Source organism: Pseudophryne corroboree, chromosome 10, assembly GCF_028390025.1.
Source record: "Pseudophryne corroboree isolate aPseCor3 chromosome 10, aPseCor3.hap2, whole genome shotgun sequence".
Lineage (NCBI taxonomy): Eukaryota > Metazoa > Chordata > Amphibia > Anura > Myobatrachidae > Pseudophryne > Pseudophryne corroboree.
The window spans coordinates 321,945,183-321,967,704 of record NC_086453.1 but is presented as its reverse complement, the minus strand read 5'-3'; the positions used below and the strand labels follow the sequence as shown (position 1 = coordinate 321,967,704).

At 43.7% G+C, this 22,522-nt stretch overlaps 1 protein-coding gene across 4 annotated transcripts in view; it reads right to left on the bottom strand.

Annotated features, from left to right (window-relative positions):
• Positions 1 to 22,522, bottom strand: part of PRDM2 (PR/SET domain 2) — a 282,691-nt gene that overhangs the window by 38,291 nt on the left and 221,878 nt on the right. For 3 of the 4 annotated variants that reach the window (XM_063943520.1, XM_063943519.1, XM_063943522.1), the window contains one exon: positions 15,412 to 15,541. In XM_063943520.1, the coding sequence (XP_063799590.1) occupies positions 15,412 to 15,541 (130 nt within the window). The remainder of the gene's footprint in view (positions 1 to 15,411; positions 15,542 to 22,522) is intronic. The other variant, XM_063943521.1, reaches the window with a different exon arrangement.

Sequence of the window (22,522 nt, the reverse complement as noted above, 5' to 3'; positions counted from 1 at the left end):
AGATGATGGAAATACACTGGAACTCTAAGCTGTTCCCCATTATCATGAGCAATCCCCAAGGTGCTCTGAGGCACGAGGCATTTGGTGACCACGATTGCTTATGACAGTGGAGAACATCCCTAGCGTTATATCCAAAAACTATTTTCTCAGAAGGTCAATGACTTTGTGCTTTCTAACGACCACACCAAAACCACACAAACTGCGGATCTTAGAAACATAGAATTTGACGGCAGATAAGAACCACTTGGCCCATCTAGTCTGCCCATTTTTTTTATCCTTTAGGTAATCGCAACCCTTTTTGAACCTTAATTCTTTGTAAGGATATTCATATGCCTATCCCAAGCATGTTTAAATTGCTCTAGTCTTAGCCTCTACCACCTCTGATGGGAGGCTATTCCACTTATCCACTACCCTTTCTGTGAAATAATTTTTCCTTAAATTTCCCCTGAACCTGCCTCCCTCCAGTTTCAGTGTATGTCCTCGAGTTCTAATACTTTTCTTCCTTTGAAGAATGTTTCCCTCCTGAACTTTTTTAAAACCTTTGGTATATTTGAAAGTTTCTATCATGTCTCCCCTTTCCCTTCTCTCCTCCATACTATACATGTTAAGATCTTTTAGCCTTTCCGGGTAAGTTTTGTGATGTAGGCCATGCACCATTTTAGTTGCCCTTCTTTGTACACTCTCTAATGTATTTATATCCTTCTGGAGATATGGTCTCCAGAACTGGACACAGTATTCCAGATGAGGCCGCACCAATGACCTATACAGTGGCATTATTACTTCTCTTTTCCTGCTACTGATTCCTCTGCCTATGCAACCAAGCATCTGACTTGCCTTTCTCATTGCTTTGTTGCATTGCTTTCCTGCCTTTAAGTCAGTTGAAATAGTGACTCCTAAATCCCTTTCCTCCTCAGTAGTTTCCATTATAGTACCCTTGATACTATATTTAGCCTTTGGGTTTTTGAGACCCAAGTGCATGATTTTGCATTTTTTAGCATTAAACTGTAGTTGCCATGTTCTTGACCATTTTTCAAGCCTAGCTAGGTCATCAATCATTTGTTTTACCCCTCCCGGTGTGTCTACCCTGTTGCATATCTTTGTATCATCTGCAAAAAGGCATACTTTCCCTTCAATAGTATTTGCAATGTCACCAACAAAGATATTAAAGAGAACTGGTCCGAGTACAGATCCCTGGGGTACTCCACTGGTAACATTTTCCTCCATAGATTGCACTCCATTTACTACAACTATCTGTTTCCTATCCTGCAACCAGGTTCTTATCCATTTATCTTGGAGACACTTGGCCTGCACAGACAACGGTGCCAGGATTAACCAGAGCTTCATCTTATTTTTAATGTGCACATAAGAATAGAAGACCGCATGAAAGTAAACCGTTTTTTGATACTGAAGTGTTGTCCAAGTATTCCCTTGTTCACATGATCCACCAAAGTAGGAACACAAGGAAATATAATATAGTATATACAAGTTCTCAGGGAAAAATAAGAGCTAGATAAGGTAACAGCCCTGAAATAACCTCAAAACTACCTTGAACTGCATACAAAATGTGGGAAGAGAGAAATACTAAGGTCAAAAGTATCGCTAGGATAAAAAGTACATTACAAAAATATTCCTGGTTTCTAAACAAGTACTGATGTACAGAACTTTTGACACATTTAGGAAACATCCACTATAACGAAAACATAGCTTGGTATTATAGGACAAAGTGTTGGTGATGATATAGAAACTTACGCTAAACTGTTACAGGAGTTAAAGTGTTTAAAATAAATAAAAAGAAAAGAAAAAATGCTTTGAAAAACCAACTTGCCAACTTGTAAAATGCCTACAAGAGCAGTTTAAACTACATAAACTATACAAGCCTAGCACCCATATAATAAACTGGGAATCCTAAATTCTGCAAAGTCTTTGTATGAAACCATTTCCATACACATACACTGGGCCGGGTGTGATGCAGTGCAAGACGGCCAGAGTTTCGGGATTACGGTCAAACTTTTTTTTTTTTAAAGTGGCAATCATTTAAAAGGCAAAACCTGGTTAGTTTTTCCTTGTAAACGATTGCCCCTTTAGAAAAATGTGCGAGTTTGGCCGGAATCTCAGAGCTTTTTATAAGCCACCTGCCAAGTGACTTCTGGCTTATAAAAGGTGAGACAGTCACCAAGCTTTGCTGCTGCAACATTACTAGGAGAACAGCGGACACAGGATTAAATAAATTACCTTACACAGGGGTGCACGAGAAGATGTGATCACAAAAAGATTCTGAGTGATCGAATAATTCTGAGTGATATAATAAAAAAATATATATTAAAGGCAAAATATAAAAAGTAGAGAAAAAAAAACAAAAACGTACATTTTTACAGAGGCAAAACATATTACAAAATGTTTTACAGGGGCGTTTAAGGTATTAAGGGTACATTTACTAAGCAGGGATAAGAGCGGAGAAGTGAGCCAGTGGAGAAGTTGCCCATGGCAACCAATCAGCACTGAAGTAACATCTATAATTTGCATACTATGAAATGATACAGAGCTGCTGATTGGTTGATGGGGAAATTTCTCCACTGGCTCACTTTTCCGCTCTTATCACTGCTTAGTAAATGTTCCCCTCAGGCTGTTTTCATTTTCTTATGTGGGTTTAGCTATCCTATTGTATTCTATTTTTGTATATTAATCATCTGATGACATCATTATTTTAAAAAGGGAAAGGAGAGAGCTATTATTTTTATTCTATGCATTATGTTTACATCTGTTTTGATGTGAAACGTATCACCTATTACTCCAGGAACCTTATAGTTCACATCAAGGAAACAAGTAATACAAATAATATCTAATCCTGATCATGGCCTGGCTGGATTTTCTGGCTGTCACATCAGATATTGATACAAATCTATATCAGCTGCTGTGTTCAACATACATTTTATGGCTACAGCAGTGGTTCTCAACCCCAGCCCCAAGTTACACCCCAAGCAGGTCCTGTTTTTAGGATTTCTATCTATGGAAAAAGGTGGGCTAATTATAGAACCAGCAAAATAGATTAATTCACCTGTGCATGATTAAAGAAATTCAGAAAACATGACCTGTTGGTACACTTTAGGACTGGAGTTGAGAACCAGTGGTCTAGAACATAAAATTACCTTGATAAAAAATATTTTAACAATTTTTTTATTTATCATTATTATCCCAAAGAAAAACAATGACAGCATATAAAACTGGTATGTTCGTCATTTTTATGCATTTTATTTATCCAAGGCTTCCTTGCTGGTAATGTACAGAAGAATCACAGGACCAACCATGACCATATAAAATACATTGTCCAGTGTTAGAACCCTGACTTTCGGGTGTAGTATGTTATGCCGGTGGTCAGCATACCGGCGCTGGAATCCCGACCGCCGGCATACCGACAGCAGGGCGAGCGCAAATGAGCCCCTTGCAGGCACGCTGCGCTTGCCACGCTGCGGGTACGATGTATCTATTCTCCCTCCAGGGTGGGTCGTGGACCCCCAAGAGGAAGAAAAGCTGCCGGCATGCTGGCGGTCGGGATTCCGGCGCCGGTATGCTGGTCGTCGGGAGGCCGGCCGCCGTCAAACTGAAGACCACCCTGACTTTCCGGATGGTCATTTATTGAAGCATAAACCATTCCATCAGTCACCTCTGTAATATACAACACGAGATGAGTGGTCTACTTGGTCAACATTCAGCATGTCTACAGCTACAAACCCCAACCACTATTTCAGCCTACCCCTAACTCTAATATGCTGTGTCAACGTTCTGACAATGCTGACGTTTTGTCAGTATTGACACTGTGAATGTTGGCATACTGAATGTTGCCATCCTGTGAGCATACCCATTATCGTTGCTCTCTATGGGGTCTATGTACCAAGCCGTGGAGAGAGATAAAGTACCAGCCAATCAGCTCCTAACTGACTTTTTTCAAACACAGCCTGTAACATGGTAGTTAGGCGCTGATTGGCTAGAACTTTATCTCTGTCCACGTTATCTCTCTCTAGAGCAGTGGATTCCAAACTTTTTTGAATCACGGCGCTTTGAATATCAGAATTTTTTTCACGGCACCCCTAGGCCAAAAATTTCTTATTGAAAAATTTAGAAAGAAATATTACATTAAGTAGATCGCGTTTATATGTCATCCTTAGGGTCAGTTGTGTGGTGAGGGACAAGATTTGCTTCTGTTTGGCCACATATCTTATTATTGGCAGCCACCAGCACTGGTTTTGCCTATTATATTGACCATGAATAATTTGAATTGGTCCTGGACCACCAACCCAGGGCACCCCTGCAAGTGTCCCGAGGCACCCCAGGGAGCCACGGCACACAGTTTGGGAACCTCTGCTCTAGAGTTTAGTGCATAGACCGCTGGGCTAAACAAGGAGGGGCATTCATATCTATATGCTCTTAATGATCCTATTCAAAATAGAAAGTATTAACAGCGCTTAATTTTTTCCACATTTTGTTATGTTACAGCCTTATTCCAAAATGGAATAAATTTATTTTTTCCCTCAAAATTCTACACACAGTACCCCATAATAACAACTTGAAATTTTTTTTTTTTTTTTTAGATTTTTGCAAATTTATTAAAAATAAAAACCTAAGAAATCACATGTACATAAGTATTCACAGCCTTTGCCATTAAGCTCAAAATTGAGCTCCGGTGCATCCTGTTTCCACTGATCATCCTTGAGATGTTCTTCCTACAGCTTAATTGGGAGTCCACCTGTGGTAAATTCAGTTGATTGGACATGATTTGGAAAGGCACACACCTGTCTATATAAGGTCTCACACTTGACAGTGCATGTCTGAGCACAAACCAAGCACAAAGTCAAAGGAATGGTCTGTAGACCTCCGCGACAGGATTGTCTCAAGGCACAAATCTGGGGAAGGGTAAAGAAAATATCTGCAGCTTTGAAGGTCCCAATGTATACAGTGGCCTACATCATCCACAAATGGAAGAAGTTTGGAACCACCAGGACTCTTCCTAGTGCTGGCCGGCCGTCTAAACTGAGCGAGCGGGGGAGAAGGGCCCTAGTCAGGGAGGTGACCAAGAACCCAATGGTCACTCTGTCAGAGCTACAGCATTCCTCTGTGAAGAGAGGAGAACCTTCCAGTATGATATCCATCTCTGCAAGCAATCCACCAATCAGGCCTGTATGGTAGAGTGGCCAGACGGAAGCCACTGCTTAGTTAAAAAAAAAAAAAAAAAGCACATGGCAGCCCACCTGGATTTTGCCAAAATGCACCTGAAGGACTCTCAGACCATGAGAAACAAAATTCTCTGGTCTGATGAGACAAAGATTGAACTCTTTGGTGTGAATGCCAGGCATCATGTTTGGAGGAAACCAGGCAACACTCATCACGTGGCTAACACCATCCCTACAGTGAATTGTGGTGGTGGCAGCATCATGCTGTGGGGATGTTTTTCAGCGGCAGGAACTGGGAGACTAGTCATGATAGAGGGAAAGATGAATGCAGCAAAGTACAGAGACATCCTGGATGAAAACCTGCTCCAGAGCGCTCCTGACCTCAGACTGGGGCAACGGTCCACCTATCAGCAGGACAACTACCCTAAGCACACAGCCAGGATATCAAAGAGTGACTTCAGGACAACTCAGTGAATGTCCATGAGTGGCCAAGCCAGAGCCCAGACTTGAATCAAATTGAACATCTCTGGAGAGATCTGAAAATAGCTATGCACCAACGATTCCCATCCAACCTGATGGAACTTGAGAGGTGCTGCAAAGAGGAATGGGCAAAACTACCCAAAGATAGGTGTGCCAAGCTTGTGGCATCATATTCAAAAAGACTTGAGGCTCTAACTGCTGCCAAAGGTGCATCAACAAAGTATTGAGCAAAGTCTGTGAATACTTATGTACATGTGATTTCTTAGCTTTATAACTTAATAAATTTACAAAAATCTCACGTTGTCATTATGGGGTATTGTGTGTAGAATTTTGAGGGGAAAAATTAATTTATTCCAGTGTGGAATAAGGCTGTACAATAACAAAATGGGTAAAAAGTGAAGCGCTGTGAATACTTTCCGGATGCACTGTAAATGGTTCCAATAATCCAAAGGCACGGAGGGTGATGTGTGCTGAGCGATCTAGCACAGACTGCTCAGCACACATCTCTCCTCCAGCTCAGCACTCAGCGCATCTAGTGGCATCTAGTGATATCGCTCATTTCACCCAGTGGTGAAATGAGCGATATCACTAGATGCCAAATCTAGAGCCAGCGATAGCGACGCGTGGGACGCGCTGGACCGTGCATCGCTGTCACCGGCACCCCTACACACGGAGAGATCCGTGCTTAATTTCTAAGCAATCTAGTCAGATTGAGTAGAATTTAAGCATGGATCTCTCCGTGTGTACCCCCCTTTATATAGTAAGACGCTGTGTAATTACAGAAAGTAGCATGTCCTAACGTTTCGTATGTTCACACGCGCTAATCAGTAGACTAGATTGTATTGGTAAAGGCACAACTAATGAAAAGCGCATGCAAAACAAATTAAAAAGAACCATAGCCAATCTCATTTAAGGCACACTTGAGTGTGAACAAGGCTTTAGTGTTGCACTTCTGGTGAAACACAAGTAAAGTGTTTTTTTCTTGCCTCTTGGTAACTAAAATATTTCCTTAAAGAAAACAAAGTAATATTATTATTATATATTTTTTACATTAAAAAAATATTAATTTGTGCTTTTTGTACATAATCTCAGTTTATTGTGCTCCTGGAATATGAAACAAGGCTGATCATGTGCAGGAGTGATGTGATAGAAATATTCAAACAGATCAGAATTATTATCAAACAGATCAGAATTATTAGCATTAGTCAGGAAGAACATATAATAATAATAATAACAACAATAATAATAATAATAATTATTATTATTATTATGAGGATTCCTAGGTCAAGAATAAACACTCACATTGAAGGAAGACTGACAGGTGCCATAAGAATATTTTTTAATTATTGTTTAAAATAAATTAAGTAAAACTGAAATAAACCGACATGACAAAAAAAAAAAAGCGTCAAACAAAATCTGTGTATTCTCAATTGGCCTTTCAAATACACATTGCGTCAGATGAGTCCTGAGGCAAAGATTTTGCTCATCTCCCATCCAATGCAGAGTATTCACCAAAAACAATGTCCGCTATGTTCCATAATGCCAGATCTGCAGTTTAACATCATACAACCAGCCACGGCTTCCCAGTGCAGGGTATTCCAGAAGGGGTTGTTTACTCACTATATTGTGCTTGAGTTTCAGTCACAGGTAGCCACCACTGATCCAGCCACTACAGTATGGGTGGTGTAATGGTTGGCATTACTGCCACACAGCACTAAGTGCAATACCCACCACAGCCCTACATGTATTAGAGCAGACTAGATGGACCAAGTGGTTCTGATCTGCCGGCAAATCCTATGTTTCTATGTTACTGTGAGTCATGCTAGTAGCTGTGCAATTGGAAGATCACAAAGTCTTTGAAAACTATTTTAAAATATTGGTAAATATGCATCAGGGGTCTTACCAGTCGTCTTCTTATACCACCAATATAACCTATATCACACCATTCCTGAAGAGGATACAAAGTCACCACATTATTAGCAGACCCTACCATAATATACCAGCCACATGGAAAGTCTGTATTACTGCGGGGTCTGGCTGTGAAGCCACTCACACTGTCCCTTCTCACTCTCCATGTCAACTCAACAACCAACACTAAAAAGCACCAAGACAAGAATAACAGGAGGAGCGCCAGTAGAATTGCGCAATCCCTCATAGCATGGCATGACAGCCAGGGGCGTATAGCATGCTACCTTACACAGTGAAACCGGTATATTCAGTGATTGGTGTATCTGTATCTGGATAGTATGGTGCCTGGAATGGCGCTCTGTGGCCAGTAGCGCTGCTTTGGTGTAACGGAACAGGGCGACAGGGAAGCGTACTTTGCCACAGTCTGTATTACTAAACACAAGAGAGCAGATCATGTACAGGATAGGCCGGAAGCTGGCTATATTTACAACAGCGTCGCCCAGCCTTTGTTCACTCATTCAGTAGTGGTGAATGTAATACCAGGACGGAAGACCATCTAGCAGGGGTACTACCCGCATTCCCTGCTCTGTACACTTCCACTCCGTCTCTTTTTTTCACAAACATTTAAAAAGAAAAATGCCAGAAACTTGAAAGAGGAAGAAAAGGAACAAATTACTCACAGAAAGAGAAACTCCTTTTCTGCTGAACTTTGGCAACGTCCCAACAGTTTATGCAATCTATCCATTAGCACCAGAACGTATATGTCACCCTGCACTGGTGAGACCAGTAATATGCAAAGCACCTGGGTTCCGGGGCAGGAATAAGAAAGACTACGAGACTTCCCATTCTACGTGGCATCATGCAAAACATAAAAGCCTGAAAAGAAGGTATTTCTGGGAAGCTATTAAAAGAAGGAAAAAAAAAACATGGACAAGTGCTGAGTAATATAGGCCAAGATGATCCTTAAGGCATATGGACTTCAGAGTTCGGCTGGCAACCCGCACGTCCGGCGAACTCGGACGCTATTGCATCTGGCCCAGAGTAACGGTGCACCTGGGCAAGCCATTTGTGCTGCAAGGGGAACAAACACTTATTTCTTTTGCATGCAATACATCATGGATTTAAAAAGGTGTGTTTATTATTTATTTATGAACAGTTTCTTATATAGCGCAGCATATTCCGTTGCGCTTTACAACTGGAAACAATCAAAGAACCAACCGAGTAATAACAGAGAGACAGAGGTAGCAAGGCCCTGCACGCAAGCTTACAATATATATTTATATGTTCAGAACTCTCTCTACCTGTAAAATGCTACAACACCATATAATTATGGCTTCAGTAAGCAAAATACTCAATCGTTTAATTTGGAAAGATGTGTCCAAGATCCTGACTACAAGCCAAGCGGCCGGACCTATGTGCAATGATACACCTGTTTTAGCCATATCATATGGTGTAGTCAGCATATCAACAAGGACTATAAAGAAAGTCATTATGCTGATACCACAATGTCAAACTGTACCATGTCGGCATTGTTAAAATGTTGACAGATGACATGTCTATAGTCATAATGTTGACAACACAAATATCAGGGTTAGCATTAAGGTTAGAATGAGGCGTTGACATTTTAATGTGTCTACTCTATGGCAATGTCAACATCATAAGCATGTCAACTTGTACTCAGTCGACATAGAGAACCTTGTCAACATCCTGAAGTCAACTTTATGATTGTTGGCATATCATTATGAACTCATATCAGACATTGGAGGGAGGAGCCTCTCTGACACAGCAGGCAGGGTGCGAGTTAGGATCTTCTCTGACACAGCAGGCAGAGTGTGATTTAGGAGGGAGGAGCTTCTCTGACACAGCAGGCAGGGTGCGAGTTAGAAGGGAGGAGCTTCTCTGACAGTAGCCAGGGAGCAAGTTAGGAGGGAGGAGCTTCTCTGACACAGCAGGCAGGGTGCAAGTTAGGAGGGAGGAGCTTCTATGACACAGCAGGCAGGGTGCGAGTTAGGAGGGAGGAGCTTCTCTGACACAGCAGGCAGGGTGCAAGTTAGGAGGGAGGAGCTTCTCTGACACAGCAGGCAGGGTGCAAGTTAGGAGGGAGGAGCTTCTATGACACAGCAGGCAGGGTGCGAGTTAGGAGGGAGGAGCTTCTCTGACACAGCAGGCAGGGTGCGAGATAGGAGGGAGGAGCTTCTCTGACACAGCAGGCAGAGTGTGATTTAGAAGGGAGGAGCTTCTCTGACACAGCAGGCAGAGTGTGATTTAGAAGGGAGGAGCTTCTCTGACACAGCAGGAAGGGTGCGAGTTAGGAGGGAGGAGCTTCTCTGACAGCAGGCAGGGTGCGAATTAGGAGAGAGGAGCTTCTCTGACACAGCAGGCAAGGGTGCAAGTTAGGAGAGAGGAGCTTCTCTGACACAGCAGGCAGGGTGCGAGTTAGAAGGGAGGAGCTTCTCTGACACAGCAGGCAGACTGCGAGTTAGGAGGGAGGAGCTTCTCTGACACAGCAGGCAAGGTGCGAGTTAGGGGGAAAACCCTGTACTAGGAAGGCACAAAATATTTTACTTTAAAACTGCCTGTTTAGAAATAGTGAACTTTAAAAAGGACTGTATGGGTAATTTAAAATTGGAAGCCATAATACACTGATCTGTGTAATAGGCAGAGGTCACCTTATAGATTTCTGATGGCAGTACTGATGGCCCATACAAAAAGACGGTCTCTGTAGTTAATTCAAGACTCAGAATATGGTGCCCTTATCAGTATCATAGTTCTAAAATGTGGGTATTAGCCTTGCCTGTCCCGATGCACGTCTAACAAGGTAATAAGCCTGATTAAAGACCAGTCACTTTCCCACCGTGAAGGAAGCTACTGCGTGAAAAGAAACCAATCAGTACTAATGACAAGGGGATAATTTTAAAAAAGGAAAAACTGGCTTTGTATCATCACCAGCGACACCTATAAGCCATAAAGTATTTCATCAAGTGGGTTTGTATCCCATAAAGTATTTAAAATCATAACAACCAGTGACGTGAAAAACACAAAGTACAAGCTCTGAGATCCCAGGAGCTCCACACCTCCAGGCAGTATCAAACGGTTCCGGTATGAATGGTCGACCATGTTATGGTCGACAGTCATTAAGTCGACCACTATTGGTCGACATGGACACATGGTCGACACATAAAAATGGTAGACACATGAAAGGTCGACACATGAAAAGGTCGACATGAGTTTTTTTACTTTTTTTGGTGTCGTTTTTTGCGTAAAGTGACTGGGAACCCCAATTAGTGCACTGCGTCCCCTCGCATGGTGCCTTCGCTCTGCTACCGCTTCGCTCGGCACAGATTACCGTTCCAATCGTAGTCCACGTGGATCGTAAAGTATGGAAAAGTTCCCCAAAAGGAAAGAAAGTTGAAAAACTCATGTCTACCTTTTCATGTGTCGACCTTTCAGGCGCCGACCATTTTTCATGTGTCGACAATGTGTCCATGTCGACCATGTCAATGTCGACCAATAGTGGTCGACCTAATGACTGCCGACCATAACATGGTCGACCATGTGAACGGATACCGTATCAAACATCCCGTTACATTTACTTTAGAAGCATACAAAACATATGGATCAAGACCCACCGCCTCTCAGCTTCTGACTCTGGAAAGAAACACAAGATTCTGCTAATGCATGTTCTCACTGAGGTGTTACAAATCTGAGCCTTACAGTGGAATGAAAAACACACACACACACACACACACACACACACACACACACACACACAAAAAGAAGTTTATGTTTCACGCTTGAGAATATGTAAGAGTATTTCATAACTACTTACATCTGTCTTTGTCTGTATGGGGTGTGTCATAATTTCTCTGACAGTGGTCGGAGGGGGTATGGGTCATTAGGTCTCCCACTATTGGTCGACATGCATTAGGTCGACATGGTCATTAGGCCGACATGGAAAAAGGTCGACATGGTTTTTTTAAAAACTTTTTTTCGGTGTCGTTTTCTTTGTAAAGTGACGGGGAACTCCAATTAGTCGACCGTGTCCCCTTGCTCCGCTACCGCTGCACTCGCCACAGGTTATTATTCCCAATCAAGTGAAGAACGCATGTCGGCCTTTTTCCATGTTGACTGTGTTCATGTCGACCTAATGACCATGTCGACCAATAGTGGTCGACCTAATGACCGTATCCCATCAGCGCAGTGCTGCACAAATGAATACAGCAGAAAATAAATACTTAACAAGGAACTTCCCAGGAATATTTTTTTTAATATGGAATATAACCATCAGGCAAAGCCATTAAAAGTAATATAAACACAAAAAGAAAAATAACCCCACAGTCAGAGGTTCTTGATTATTGGCAAAAGCAGTTGTTCCTAAACTTGTTCCTCAAGTCACGCTTACAGTCCAGGGCCGGGATGTAATGAAGTCTGCGTTCAACAGCCGTGCAGGATGCCGGCCGATTTCTGACGATTTTTTTTAAAGGGGCGATCAATTACAAGGCATGGTTTAGCGAACCGAGTGAACCTAGGTACTTAGGACTCCACAGTGGCTAGTTGGGAAAAGTGTACCATATAAAAACAAAAAACTTCTTCATTTCCCTTTTTAGTAAATATTTATATGGCTATTGGATTATTATTTAATATAATATATTTTGAGCTACATTCAGTTCAGCGTGAATTGAATAGTGCCGGGAAGGATGTCCCAGAGCTATTCAATTCGTGCTGTTATGTTGGAGAATGCTGGTTCTTGCACCTTAAGCTTGGTGTTTAACCGCCATTCTCTGACTTATGTGCCTGGCGCGATGCTGTTTCCACTGCGCTATGGGCAGAAAACAGCATTGTGCTATTAGTTTTGTTGGACTTCTGCTCGCACCCTCAATCCTCTAGTCAGGCATAACATCACACTGAACTGAATAGCTAGGGAAGCTCATATAAAACGTGTCAGAATGCTCTCCAAGTGGGATCTGTTTAGAATACAGCAGCCTTAGAAAATGCAAGGCGCTCACTAAAGGCATGACAACTGATATTTATTAATGTCACCCACCATCCATTTAGTATGGGGCCAGTATCGATTCCAAGTGTAATGTCCCCAATGCACTAGATAAATCAGGTAAACATGGAAAAGAAGCCATGTAATGACACGGAAAGCCACCACTATCTGAGTTTTTTGTGGGCTGGCCTGTATGTGCATGCTATGACAAAAATGGTTTGTCCAAACACTTTTAAAACAATTTAGTCAAAAGAGGTGACCCTTTTAGAGTTGGTGAAGAAAGACTACAGTAACACAGTGGTTAGAACTGATGCCAGGAGTTTTGTTTTAACAAGGACACTAACTGTATGGAGTTTGAATAGACCAGCGGTTCTCAAACTGTGTGCCGTTGCACCCTGGGGTGCTGTGAGGCTCTTGCAGGGGTGCCCCGGGTTGGTGGTTCAGGACAAATTCAAATTATTGATGGTCGATGTAATAGGCAAAAGCAGTGCTGGTGGCTGCCAGTCATAAAATATGTGGACAAACAGAAGCAAATCTCGCCTCTCACCACACAATTGTACCTAAGGATGACATATAAACACAATTTACTTAAATTTAATATTTCCTTCTAAATTTATCAATAAGAAACGTGTGGCCTGGGGGTGCTGTGAAAAAAATTGTTATACTCTAGGACGCCATGATTGGAAAAAGTTTGGGAACCACTGGAATAGACACTGAACTGACTGCTGTCCAAAATAGACACAAGTCTGTATGTGCGGTAGGAAATTTAGGCTGTTTGCTCCAATGGGGGCAAGAACGGACGTAAAATTATTACGTATTCTATAGACAGCATTGTGTAATACGATTGTGGTAAATTAATCCAAAATGAAAGGCCTTTAGGAAGCCATATATATGGCACATAAGGCGCAAGACGGACAGCAATTCATAACTGTGTTCGCAAATACATATATTAAAATATAATGCCATACAAGGTAATAGGGCTGTGTGGGTCATATATAGCCAGATCTTTGGCCATGCTAATTGTATGTCCTTGATCTCTGACATTTACCATTTTAAAAAGAGTTGAAGAATAACGTAATTATACAACCAATTGTAAATAACTGCTGCTCCCTTCAAAGTGAACTGCACTATTTAAATATATAGTCCTTGCTATGAATTACACCCACATTTTATGTATAGTATACAGGATAGATAGATAGATAGATAGATAGATAGATAGATAGATAGATAGATAGATAGATAGATAGATAGATAGATAGATAGATAGATAGATAGATAGATGGGACTCAGGGTCGACAGTGTCTAGGTCAACACTAGAAATAGGTTGAGATGAAAAACGGTCGACAGGAGTTTTACATGCTTTTTTGGTGTCATTTTCTTTGTAAAGTGACCAGGAGTCCCAATTCGAGCACCGCGTTCGCTCGCCATGCTTCGGACAAGGCTCCTCGTCCCGCTACTGCTGCGCTCGGTACAGGTTACAATTCCCAATCGTAGTCCACGTGGATCGTAAAGCATGAAAAAGTTTAAAAATAAAAATGTGAAAAACTCATGTTGAACTTTTTGCATGTTGATCTATTTCTAGTGTCGACCTATTCACTGTCGGCCAATGGGTGTTGACCTAAGTGGTGTCGACCCAGAGTCCGGATACCGACAGATAGATATTTTTATGCAAATAATGCAGCAAATCTCGTCGAGATCACTGAAACGACCCACGTTGTAAAGTGTTGGGATTCCCCTGACACACAAAACTCTTAAGTGTAAGTCTACAAGTACCTGACGGCCACTAAGACACATTCTGGCTTTCTCCCAAAAACACATATTGCCTTACAAGGAGGAACAAGTCCCTTGGAAAGAAGGACCGTTCCATGATACGCAACCCCTGGTGTTTTAGTCACAGACAAACAATCTCCCTCATATGTAAGAGACTATGTTAGACAATCTGCATTGCAGGCCTGCTACATTGGCTAAAACAATCCAAAAGCTCCAGCTGATCAGTGTTGCATAATCATTAAACTTCAATAACAAACACTCTAAACGACTGAGCACAAAATTAAATAAACATAAAATCATCACGGATCTGCCACCCGTGAAATCAGAATTCTCTTTCCCAGTTCTGAACAAGTTGAGCAATAGATCTTTTCATCACTACATCCAAATACTTCACACATCACCATTTCCTTGTTCCCCCAGCAGGCCCTGCCCAGGCTACACGACACAGTGTAGAGTCAGTCTCTCCCTACATAGTATTACTGTATACTGGCTGCTTCGCAAAGTTTATAGCCAGGCTCGAAGCTAAATATATGTAACCAAGGCTGTCATAAAAGATGCAGGGCAAAAATAAATAAATAAAATAATAAATACATATGTGGAGACTTCAGCAAAGAACACAACCTGGATGCAAGACACAGTGAAGGCTACGGTAATACTCCTGTACTGTAATCCTTCTCCCCCATCATCTTACATGGCTGTCTGATCGCCAGTGTAAACTCCACAGCAGCTCCAGCCACGGGATGACGCCCCAGCCCGAACTTCTGTAGCCATCTAACTCCCCAGCGTCAGGGAAAAAGCCCCGAACTGTCAGTTGGATACGATGTTGCCAGCGCGTCTTACATGGAACGTTGAGAAACGGATACAATGTATCCATCCGGCGTTCTATTTATAAACACGGAGCTGGCGGAGGGAGCTGGGAGGACATGCCACATACACATCATATGATTCAGACACAGGGATGGTGTAAGAGACAGTCTGGGAAAGGTCACAGCGACATCCAGACACATACACACAGCATGGAGACATCCCTCCTCCCTTCCCCACTCAATGACAAACGACCCCCTCCCACCCAAACCCTCAGTGCCCCCTGTTCCATACCCCTCCTGGATTTAGGCGAGTTCTTCTTGCCTCTGTGGCTGGCAGCTCTCTCTTCCTCTATAGCAGCTGCTATATCAGGGTTATCTTCTCCATTGTACCAGACTAGCAGCTCCTCTTCTGGCTCAATTGGCTGGAAGAATTAGAGAGACAAATATAACACCAATCAGAGGGGAGGTTGTTAGTACATTACGGAGGGAGAGAGAAGCAGGCTCAGGGCCAGAGGGCGTGGAGCTAGCTATGGGGATTATAAACAGCTGTACTCTGCACTAGCAACATATTTCCTAACTGACTACTGACTAACCAAACAGGAAGAGTAGTGTAACTATTCAGGCAGTCAGACTGCAAGACAGGGGTAGGGGAGGGGGTGAGGGAGTGAGAGGGGGGTGAGGAGGGGGGGTGGGGGCTGACTAGGCAAATGGCTTTCCAACAATCCCCTCTGCTGGAAGGAGGACTGCATTATTACACACTGCAATGACTGGATCAGTACTGTCTGTCCCTGTCACACTGAGCTGCTGGACGAGAGTGCACTTTAACCCATTGCTCCAAGGAAGCAGGCTTATGGAACCTCACGTGTCATTCCCTGACCCTAACACACTCACAATGAGCAGGTTTATGGAAAACTAAATTTTGCAGTTTCAAAATGAAAACAAATATTTTCTCATCAGTAGAATAAAAGACACATCAAATGCAGTCTTATACTTTCAATGGAGAATGTAACCATATGCCGTTATACAGAAATACATAAGAATCACACCATTTACGTGTCTAGATCAGTGGTTCTCAAACTGTGTGCCGTGGGTGTCAAATTATTTATGGTCAATGTAATGGGCAAAACCAGTGCTGGTGGCTGTCAGTCATAAATTATATGTGGACAAACAGAAGTGAATCCTGTCCCTCACCAGACAACTGACCCTAAGGATGATATAAAATAAGAATTTACTTACCGATAATTCTATTTCTCGTAGTCCGTAGTGGATGCTGGGGACTCCGTCAGGACCATGGGGAATAGCGGGCTCCGCAGGAGACAGGGCACATCTAAAAAGCTTTTTAGGTCACATGGTGTGTACTGGCTCCTCCCCCTATGACCCTCCTCCAAGCCTCAGTTAGGTACTGTGCCCGGACGAGCGTACACAATAAGGAAGGATCTTGAATCCCGGGTAAGACTCATACCAGCCACACCAATCACACCGTACAACTTGTGATCTGAACCCAGTTAACAGTATGATAACAAAACGAAGTAGCCTCTGAAAAAATGGCTCACAACAATAGTAATAACCCGATTTTTGTAACAATAACTATGTACAAGCATTGCAGACAATCCGCACTTGGGATGGGCGCCCAGCATCCACTACGGACTACGAGAAATAGAATTATCGGTAAGTAAATTCTTATTTTCTCTAACGTCCTAGTGGATGCTGGGGACTCCGTCAGGACCATGGGGATTATACCAAAGCTCCCAAACGGGCGGGAGAGTGCGGATGACTCTGCAGCACCGAATGAGAGAACTCCAGGTCCTCTTTAGCCAGAGTATCAAATTTGTAAAATTTTACAAACGTGTTCTCCCCTGACCACGTAGCTGCTCGGCAAAGTTATAATGCCGAGACTCCTCGGGCAGCCGCCCAGGATGAGGCCACCTTCCTTGTGGAATGGGCATCTACATATTTCGGCTGTGGCAGGCCTGCCACAGAATGTGCAAGCTGAATTGTACTACAAATCTAGCGTGCAATAGACTGCTTAGAAGCAGGAGCACCCAGCTTGTTGGGTGCATACAATATAAACAGCAAGTCAGACTTTCTGACTCCAGCCGTCCTAACTATATATATATATATATATATATATATATATATATATATATATATATATATATATATTTTTAGGGCCCTGACAACGTCTAGTAACTTGGAGTCCTCCAAGTCCCCAGTAGCCGCAGGCACCACAATAGGTTGTTTCAGGTGACAACGCTGACACCCCTTTAGGAAGAAACTGGAGACGAGTCCCAGTTCTGCCCTGTTCAAATGGAAAATTCTAATATGGGCTTTTGTAAAACAAAACCGCCCATTCTTTTTGACAATCGCCTGGCCGAGGCCAGGACTAACAACATGGTCACTTTCCATGTGAGATATTGGTCAACAGCATGGTCACTTTCCATGTGAGATATTTCAAATCCACAGATTTGAGCGGTTCAAACCAATATGATTTTAAGGAATCCCAACACTATGTTGAGATCTCACGGTGCCCCTAGAGGCACAAAAGAACTGTATATGGAATACACCCTTTACAATCTGGACTTCAGGAACTGAAGTCAATTTTTTCTGGAAGAAAATCTACAGGGCCGAAATTTAAATCTTAATGAACCCCAATTTGAGACTCAAAACACTCCTGTTTTCAGGAAGTGCAGAATCGACCTAGTTGAATTTCCTTCGTGGAGCCTTCCTGGCCTTACCCACGCAACATATTTTCACCACATGTGGTGATGACGTTGTGCGGTCACCTCCTTCCTGGCTTTGACCAAGGTAGGTATGACCTCTTATGGAATGCCTTTTTCCCTTCAGAATCCGGTATTCAACCGCCATGCCGTCAAACGCAGCCGCGGTAATTCTTGGAAAAGACATGGTACTTGCTGAAGCAAGTCCCTTCTTAGCTCCCCAGGCCCTTAGTCCTCTGTGAGCATCTCTTGAAGCTCCGGGTACCAAGTCCCTCTTGGCCCATCCGGAGCCACTAGTATAGTTCATACTCCTCTATGTCTTATAATTCTCAATACCTTGGTTATGAGAAACAGAGGAGGGAACCCATACACTGACTGGTACACCCACGGTGTTACCAGAACATCCACAGCTATCGCCTGAAGGTCTCATGACCTGGCGGAATACCTGTCCCGTTTTTCGGGCGGGACGCTATCATGTCCACCTTTGGTCTTTGCCAACGGTCCACAATCATGCTGAAAAACTTCCCTATGAAGTTTCCACTCTCCCGGGTGGAGGTCATGCCTGCTGAGGAAGTCTGCTTCCCAGTCGTCCACTCCCGGAAAGAACACTGCTGACAGTGCTATCACATGATTTTCCGCCTAGCGAAAAATCCTTGCAGTTTTGTCACTGCCCTCCTGCTTCTTGTGCCGCCCTTTCTGTTTACGTGGGCGACTGCCGTGATGTTATCCCACTGGATCAATACCGGCTGACCTTGAAGCAGAGGTCTTGCTAAGTTTAGAGCCTTATAAATTTGCTCTAAGCTTATTTATGCAGAGAGAATTCTCCAGACTTAATCACACTTCCCTGGAAATTTTTTCCCTGTGTGACTGTTCTCCAGCCTCTCAGGCTGGCCTCCGTGGTCACCGGCATCCAATCATGAATGCCAAATCTGCGGCCCTCTAGAAGATGAGCACTCTGTAATCACCACAGGAGAGACACCCTTGTCCTTGGATATAGGGTTATCCGCTGATGCATCTGAGGATGCGATCCGGACCATTTGTCCAGCAGATCCCACCGAAGAGTTCTTGCGGGAAATCTGCCGAATGGAATTGCTTCGTAATAAGCCACCATTTTTACCAGGACTCTTGTGCAATGATGCACTGACACTTTTCCTGGTTTTAGGAGGATCCCGATTAGCTCGGAGAACTCCCTGGCTTTCTCCACTGGGAGAAACACGTTTTTCTGGACTGTGTCCAGAATCATCCCTATGAACAGTAGACGTGTCATCGGAAAAAGCTGCGATTTTGGAATATTTAGAATCCACTCGTGCTGACGTAGAACTACTTAAGATAGTGCTACTCCGACCTCCAACTGTTCTCTGGACCTTGCCCTTATCAGGAAAGCGTCCATGTTTCCTTTTAAGAAAAATCATCATTCCGGCCATTACCTTGGTAAAGACCCGGGGCGCCGTGGACAACCCAAACGGCAGCGTCTGAACTGATAGTGACAGTTCTGTACCAGGAACCTGAAGTACCCTTGGTGAGAAGGGCAAATTTGGACCTGTAGGTAAGCGTCCCTGATATCCAGTGACACCATATCGTCCCCTTCTTCCTGGTTCGCTATCACTGCTCTGAGTGACTCCATCTTGATTTGAACGCTTGTATGTAAGTGTTCAAATATTTCAGATCTCACCGAGCCGGTTGGCTTCAGTACCACAATATAGTGTGGAATACTACCCCCTTCCATGTTGTAAGAGGGGTACTTTGATTATCACCTGCTGGGAATACAGCCTGTGAATTGTGTGAGGGGGAGATGTCTCGAATTTCCAATGTACACCTGGGATACTACATGTAGGATCCCGGAGTTCCCTTGCGAGTGAGCCCCCTGCGTACTGAAACTCTTGAGATGACCCCCTACCGCACCTGAGTCCGCTTGTACGGCCCCAGCGTTATGCTGCGGACTTGGCAGAAGCTGTGAGGGGCTTCTGTTCCTGGGAATGGGCTGCTTGCTGCAGTCTTCTTCCCTTTCCTCTACCCCTGGGCAGATATGACTGGCCTTTGCCCGCCTGCCCCTATGGGGACGAAAGGACTGAGACTGAAAAGACTGTGTCCTTTTTTGCCGATATGTGATTCGGGGTAACAAAAAGTGGATTTTTCAGCTGTTGCCATGGCCACCAGGTCCGATGGACCGCCCCTTTATACGGCAATACTTCCACATGCCGTCTGGAATCTGCCTCACCTGACCACTGTCGTGTCTTCGTCTGGCAGATATGTAAATCACATTTACTCTTGATGCCAGAATGCAAATATCCCTCTGCGCATCACGCATATATAGAAATGCATCCTTAAAATGCTCTATAGTCAATAAAATCTTGTCCCTGTCAAGGGTATCAAAATTTTCAGTCAGGAAATCCGACCAAGCCCCCTCAGCGCTGCACATCCAGGCTGAGGCGATTGCTGGTCGTAGTATAACACCAGTATGTGTGTATATACTGTCATGATATTTTTCAGCTTCCTATCAGCTGGCTTCTTGAGGGCGGCCGTATCTAGAGACGGTAACGCCATGTTTTTATAAGCGCGTGAGCGCCTTATCCACCCTAAGGTGTGTTTCCCAACTCGCCCTTACTTCTGGCGGGAAAGGGTATACCGCCCATAACTTTCTATCGGAGGAACCCCACGTATCATCACACACTTCATTTAATTTATCTGATTCAGGCAAAACTACAAGTAGTTTATTCACACCCTACAAAATACCCTTATTTGTGGTACTTGTAGTATCAGAAATATGTAACATCTCCTTCATTGCCCTTAACATGTAACTCGTGGCCCTAAAGGAAAATTACGTATGTTTCTTCACCGTCGACACTGGGGTCAGTGTCCATGTCTGTGTCTGTCGACCGACTGAGGTAAATGGGCGTTTTTACAAGCCCCTGACGGTGTCTGAGACGCCTGGACCGGTACTAATTTGTCCGCCGGCCATCTCATGTCGTCAACCGTCTTGCAGCGTGTTGACATTATCACGTAATTCCATAAGTAGACCATCCATTCCGGTGTCGACTCCCTAGAGAGTGACATCAACATTACAGGCAATTTGCTCCGCCTCCTCACCAACATTTTCCTCATACATGTCGACACACACGTACCGACATACAGCACACACACAGGGAATGCTCTGATAGAGGACAGGACCCACTAGCCCTTTGGGGAGACAGAGGGAGAGTTTGCCAGCACACACCAAAAGCGCTATAATGTATATAACAACCCTAGAAGGTGTTGTTTCTATATATGCGCTCTTAATATATCATTATATCGCCAATTTATGCCCCCCTTCTCTTTTAACCCTGTTTCTGTAGTGCAGTGCAGGGGAGAGTGGGAGCCTTCCTCACCAGCGGAGCTGATCAGGAAAATGGCGCTGAGTGCTGAGGAGAATAAGCTCCGCCCCCTTTTCGGCGGGCTTTTCCTCCCGGTTTTTTAATAACTGGCCTGGGTTAAAATACATACATATAGCCTTAATGGCTATATGTGATGTATTTATTTGCCAAATAGGTATTTATATTGCTGCCCAGGGCGCCCCCAGCAGCGCCCTGCACCCTCCGTGACCGTGTCAGTGAGCCGTGTGACAACAATGGCGCACAGCTGCAGTGCTGTGCGCTACCTCTCTGAAGACTGTGAAGTCTTCTGCCGCCTGTTTCCGGACCTCCGTTCCGCCGTCTTTCTTCAGCGTCTGTAAGGGGGATCGGCGGCGCGGCTCCGGGACGAACCCCAGGCTGACCTGTGTTCCGACTCCCTCTGGAGCTCAGTGTCCAGTAGCCTAAGACTTCAATCCTCCTGCACGCAGGTGAGTTGCCAGTCTCTCCCCTAAGTCCCTCGTTGCAGTGATCCTGTCGCCAGCAGGAATCACTGATTAGAAACCTAAAAAAAAACTTTACTAAATAGCTCCTTAAGAGAGCCATCCAGTTTGCACCCTTCTCGGACGGGCACAAAAACCTAACTGAGGCTTGGAGGAGGGTCATAGGGGGAGGAGCCAGTACACACCATGTGACCTAAAAAGCTTTTTAGATGTGCCCTGTCTCCTGCGGAGCCCGCTATTCCCCATGGTCCTGACGGAGTCCCCAGCATCCACTAGGACGTTAGAGAAAACACAATTTACTTGAATATTTATTTCTAAATTTCTGAATAAAAATCTAAGCCTAGGGGTGCCGTGAAAAAAAATCCGATACTCTAGGGCGCCATAACTCAATAAAGTTTGGAAACCACTGGTTCTACATATAATGTTATATATATATATATACACACACACATACACACTTGTCTGGAAGGAGCGGCACCGTACGGATTCTTCAGAAAATGACCGAATAAACCAAAACATAGTAGTACAGATGCTTGTGCTGTGTGGTCATTTTCTGAAGAATCCGTACGGTGCCGCTACTTCCAGACATGTATCTATTTGAAAGTTCAACGTTGATGGCACCCAGTGGAGCTGTTTGCAGTCTTGATGAGGAGTGCCGAGTGCTTACCAATGTTATATAGATCTATCTATATATAGCTATATAGATATATATATCTATATAGATATATCCGACAAATCATACAAGCAGCGGCACTCGGAGGCTCATCTTAGTGCAAATACAATGTGAGGATTTATTCCATGTCACTACACATACAGGCCAACGTTTCGGGGCACATTCGCCCCTTTGTCAAGGTGAA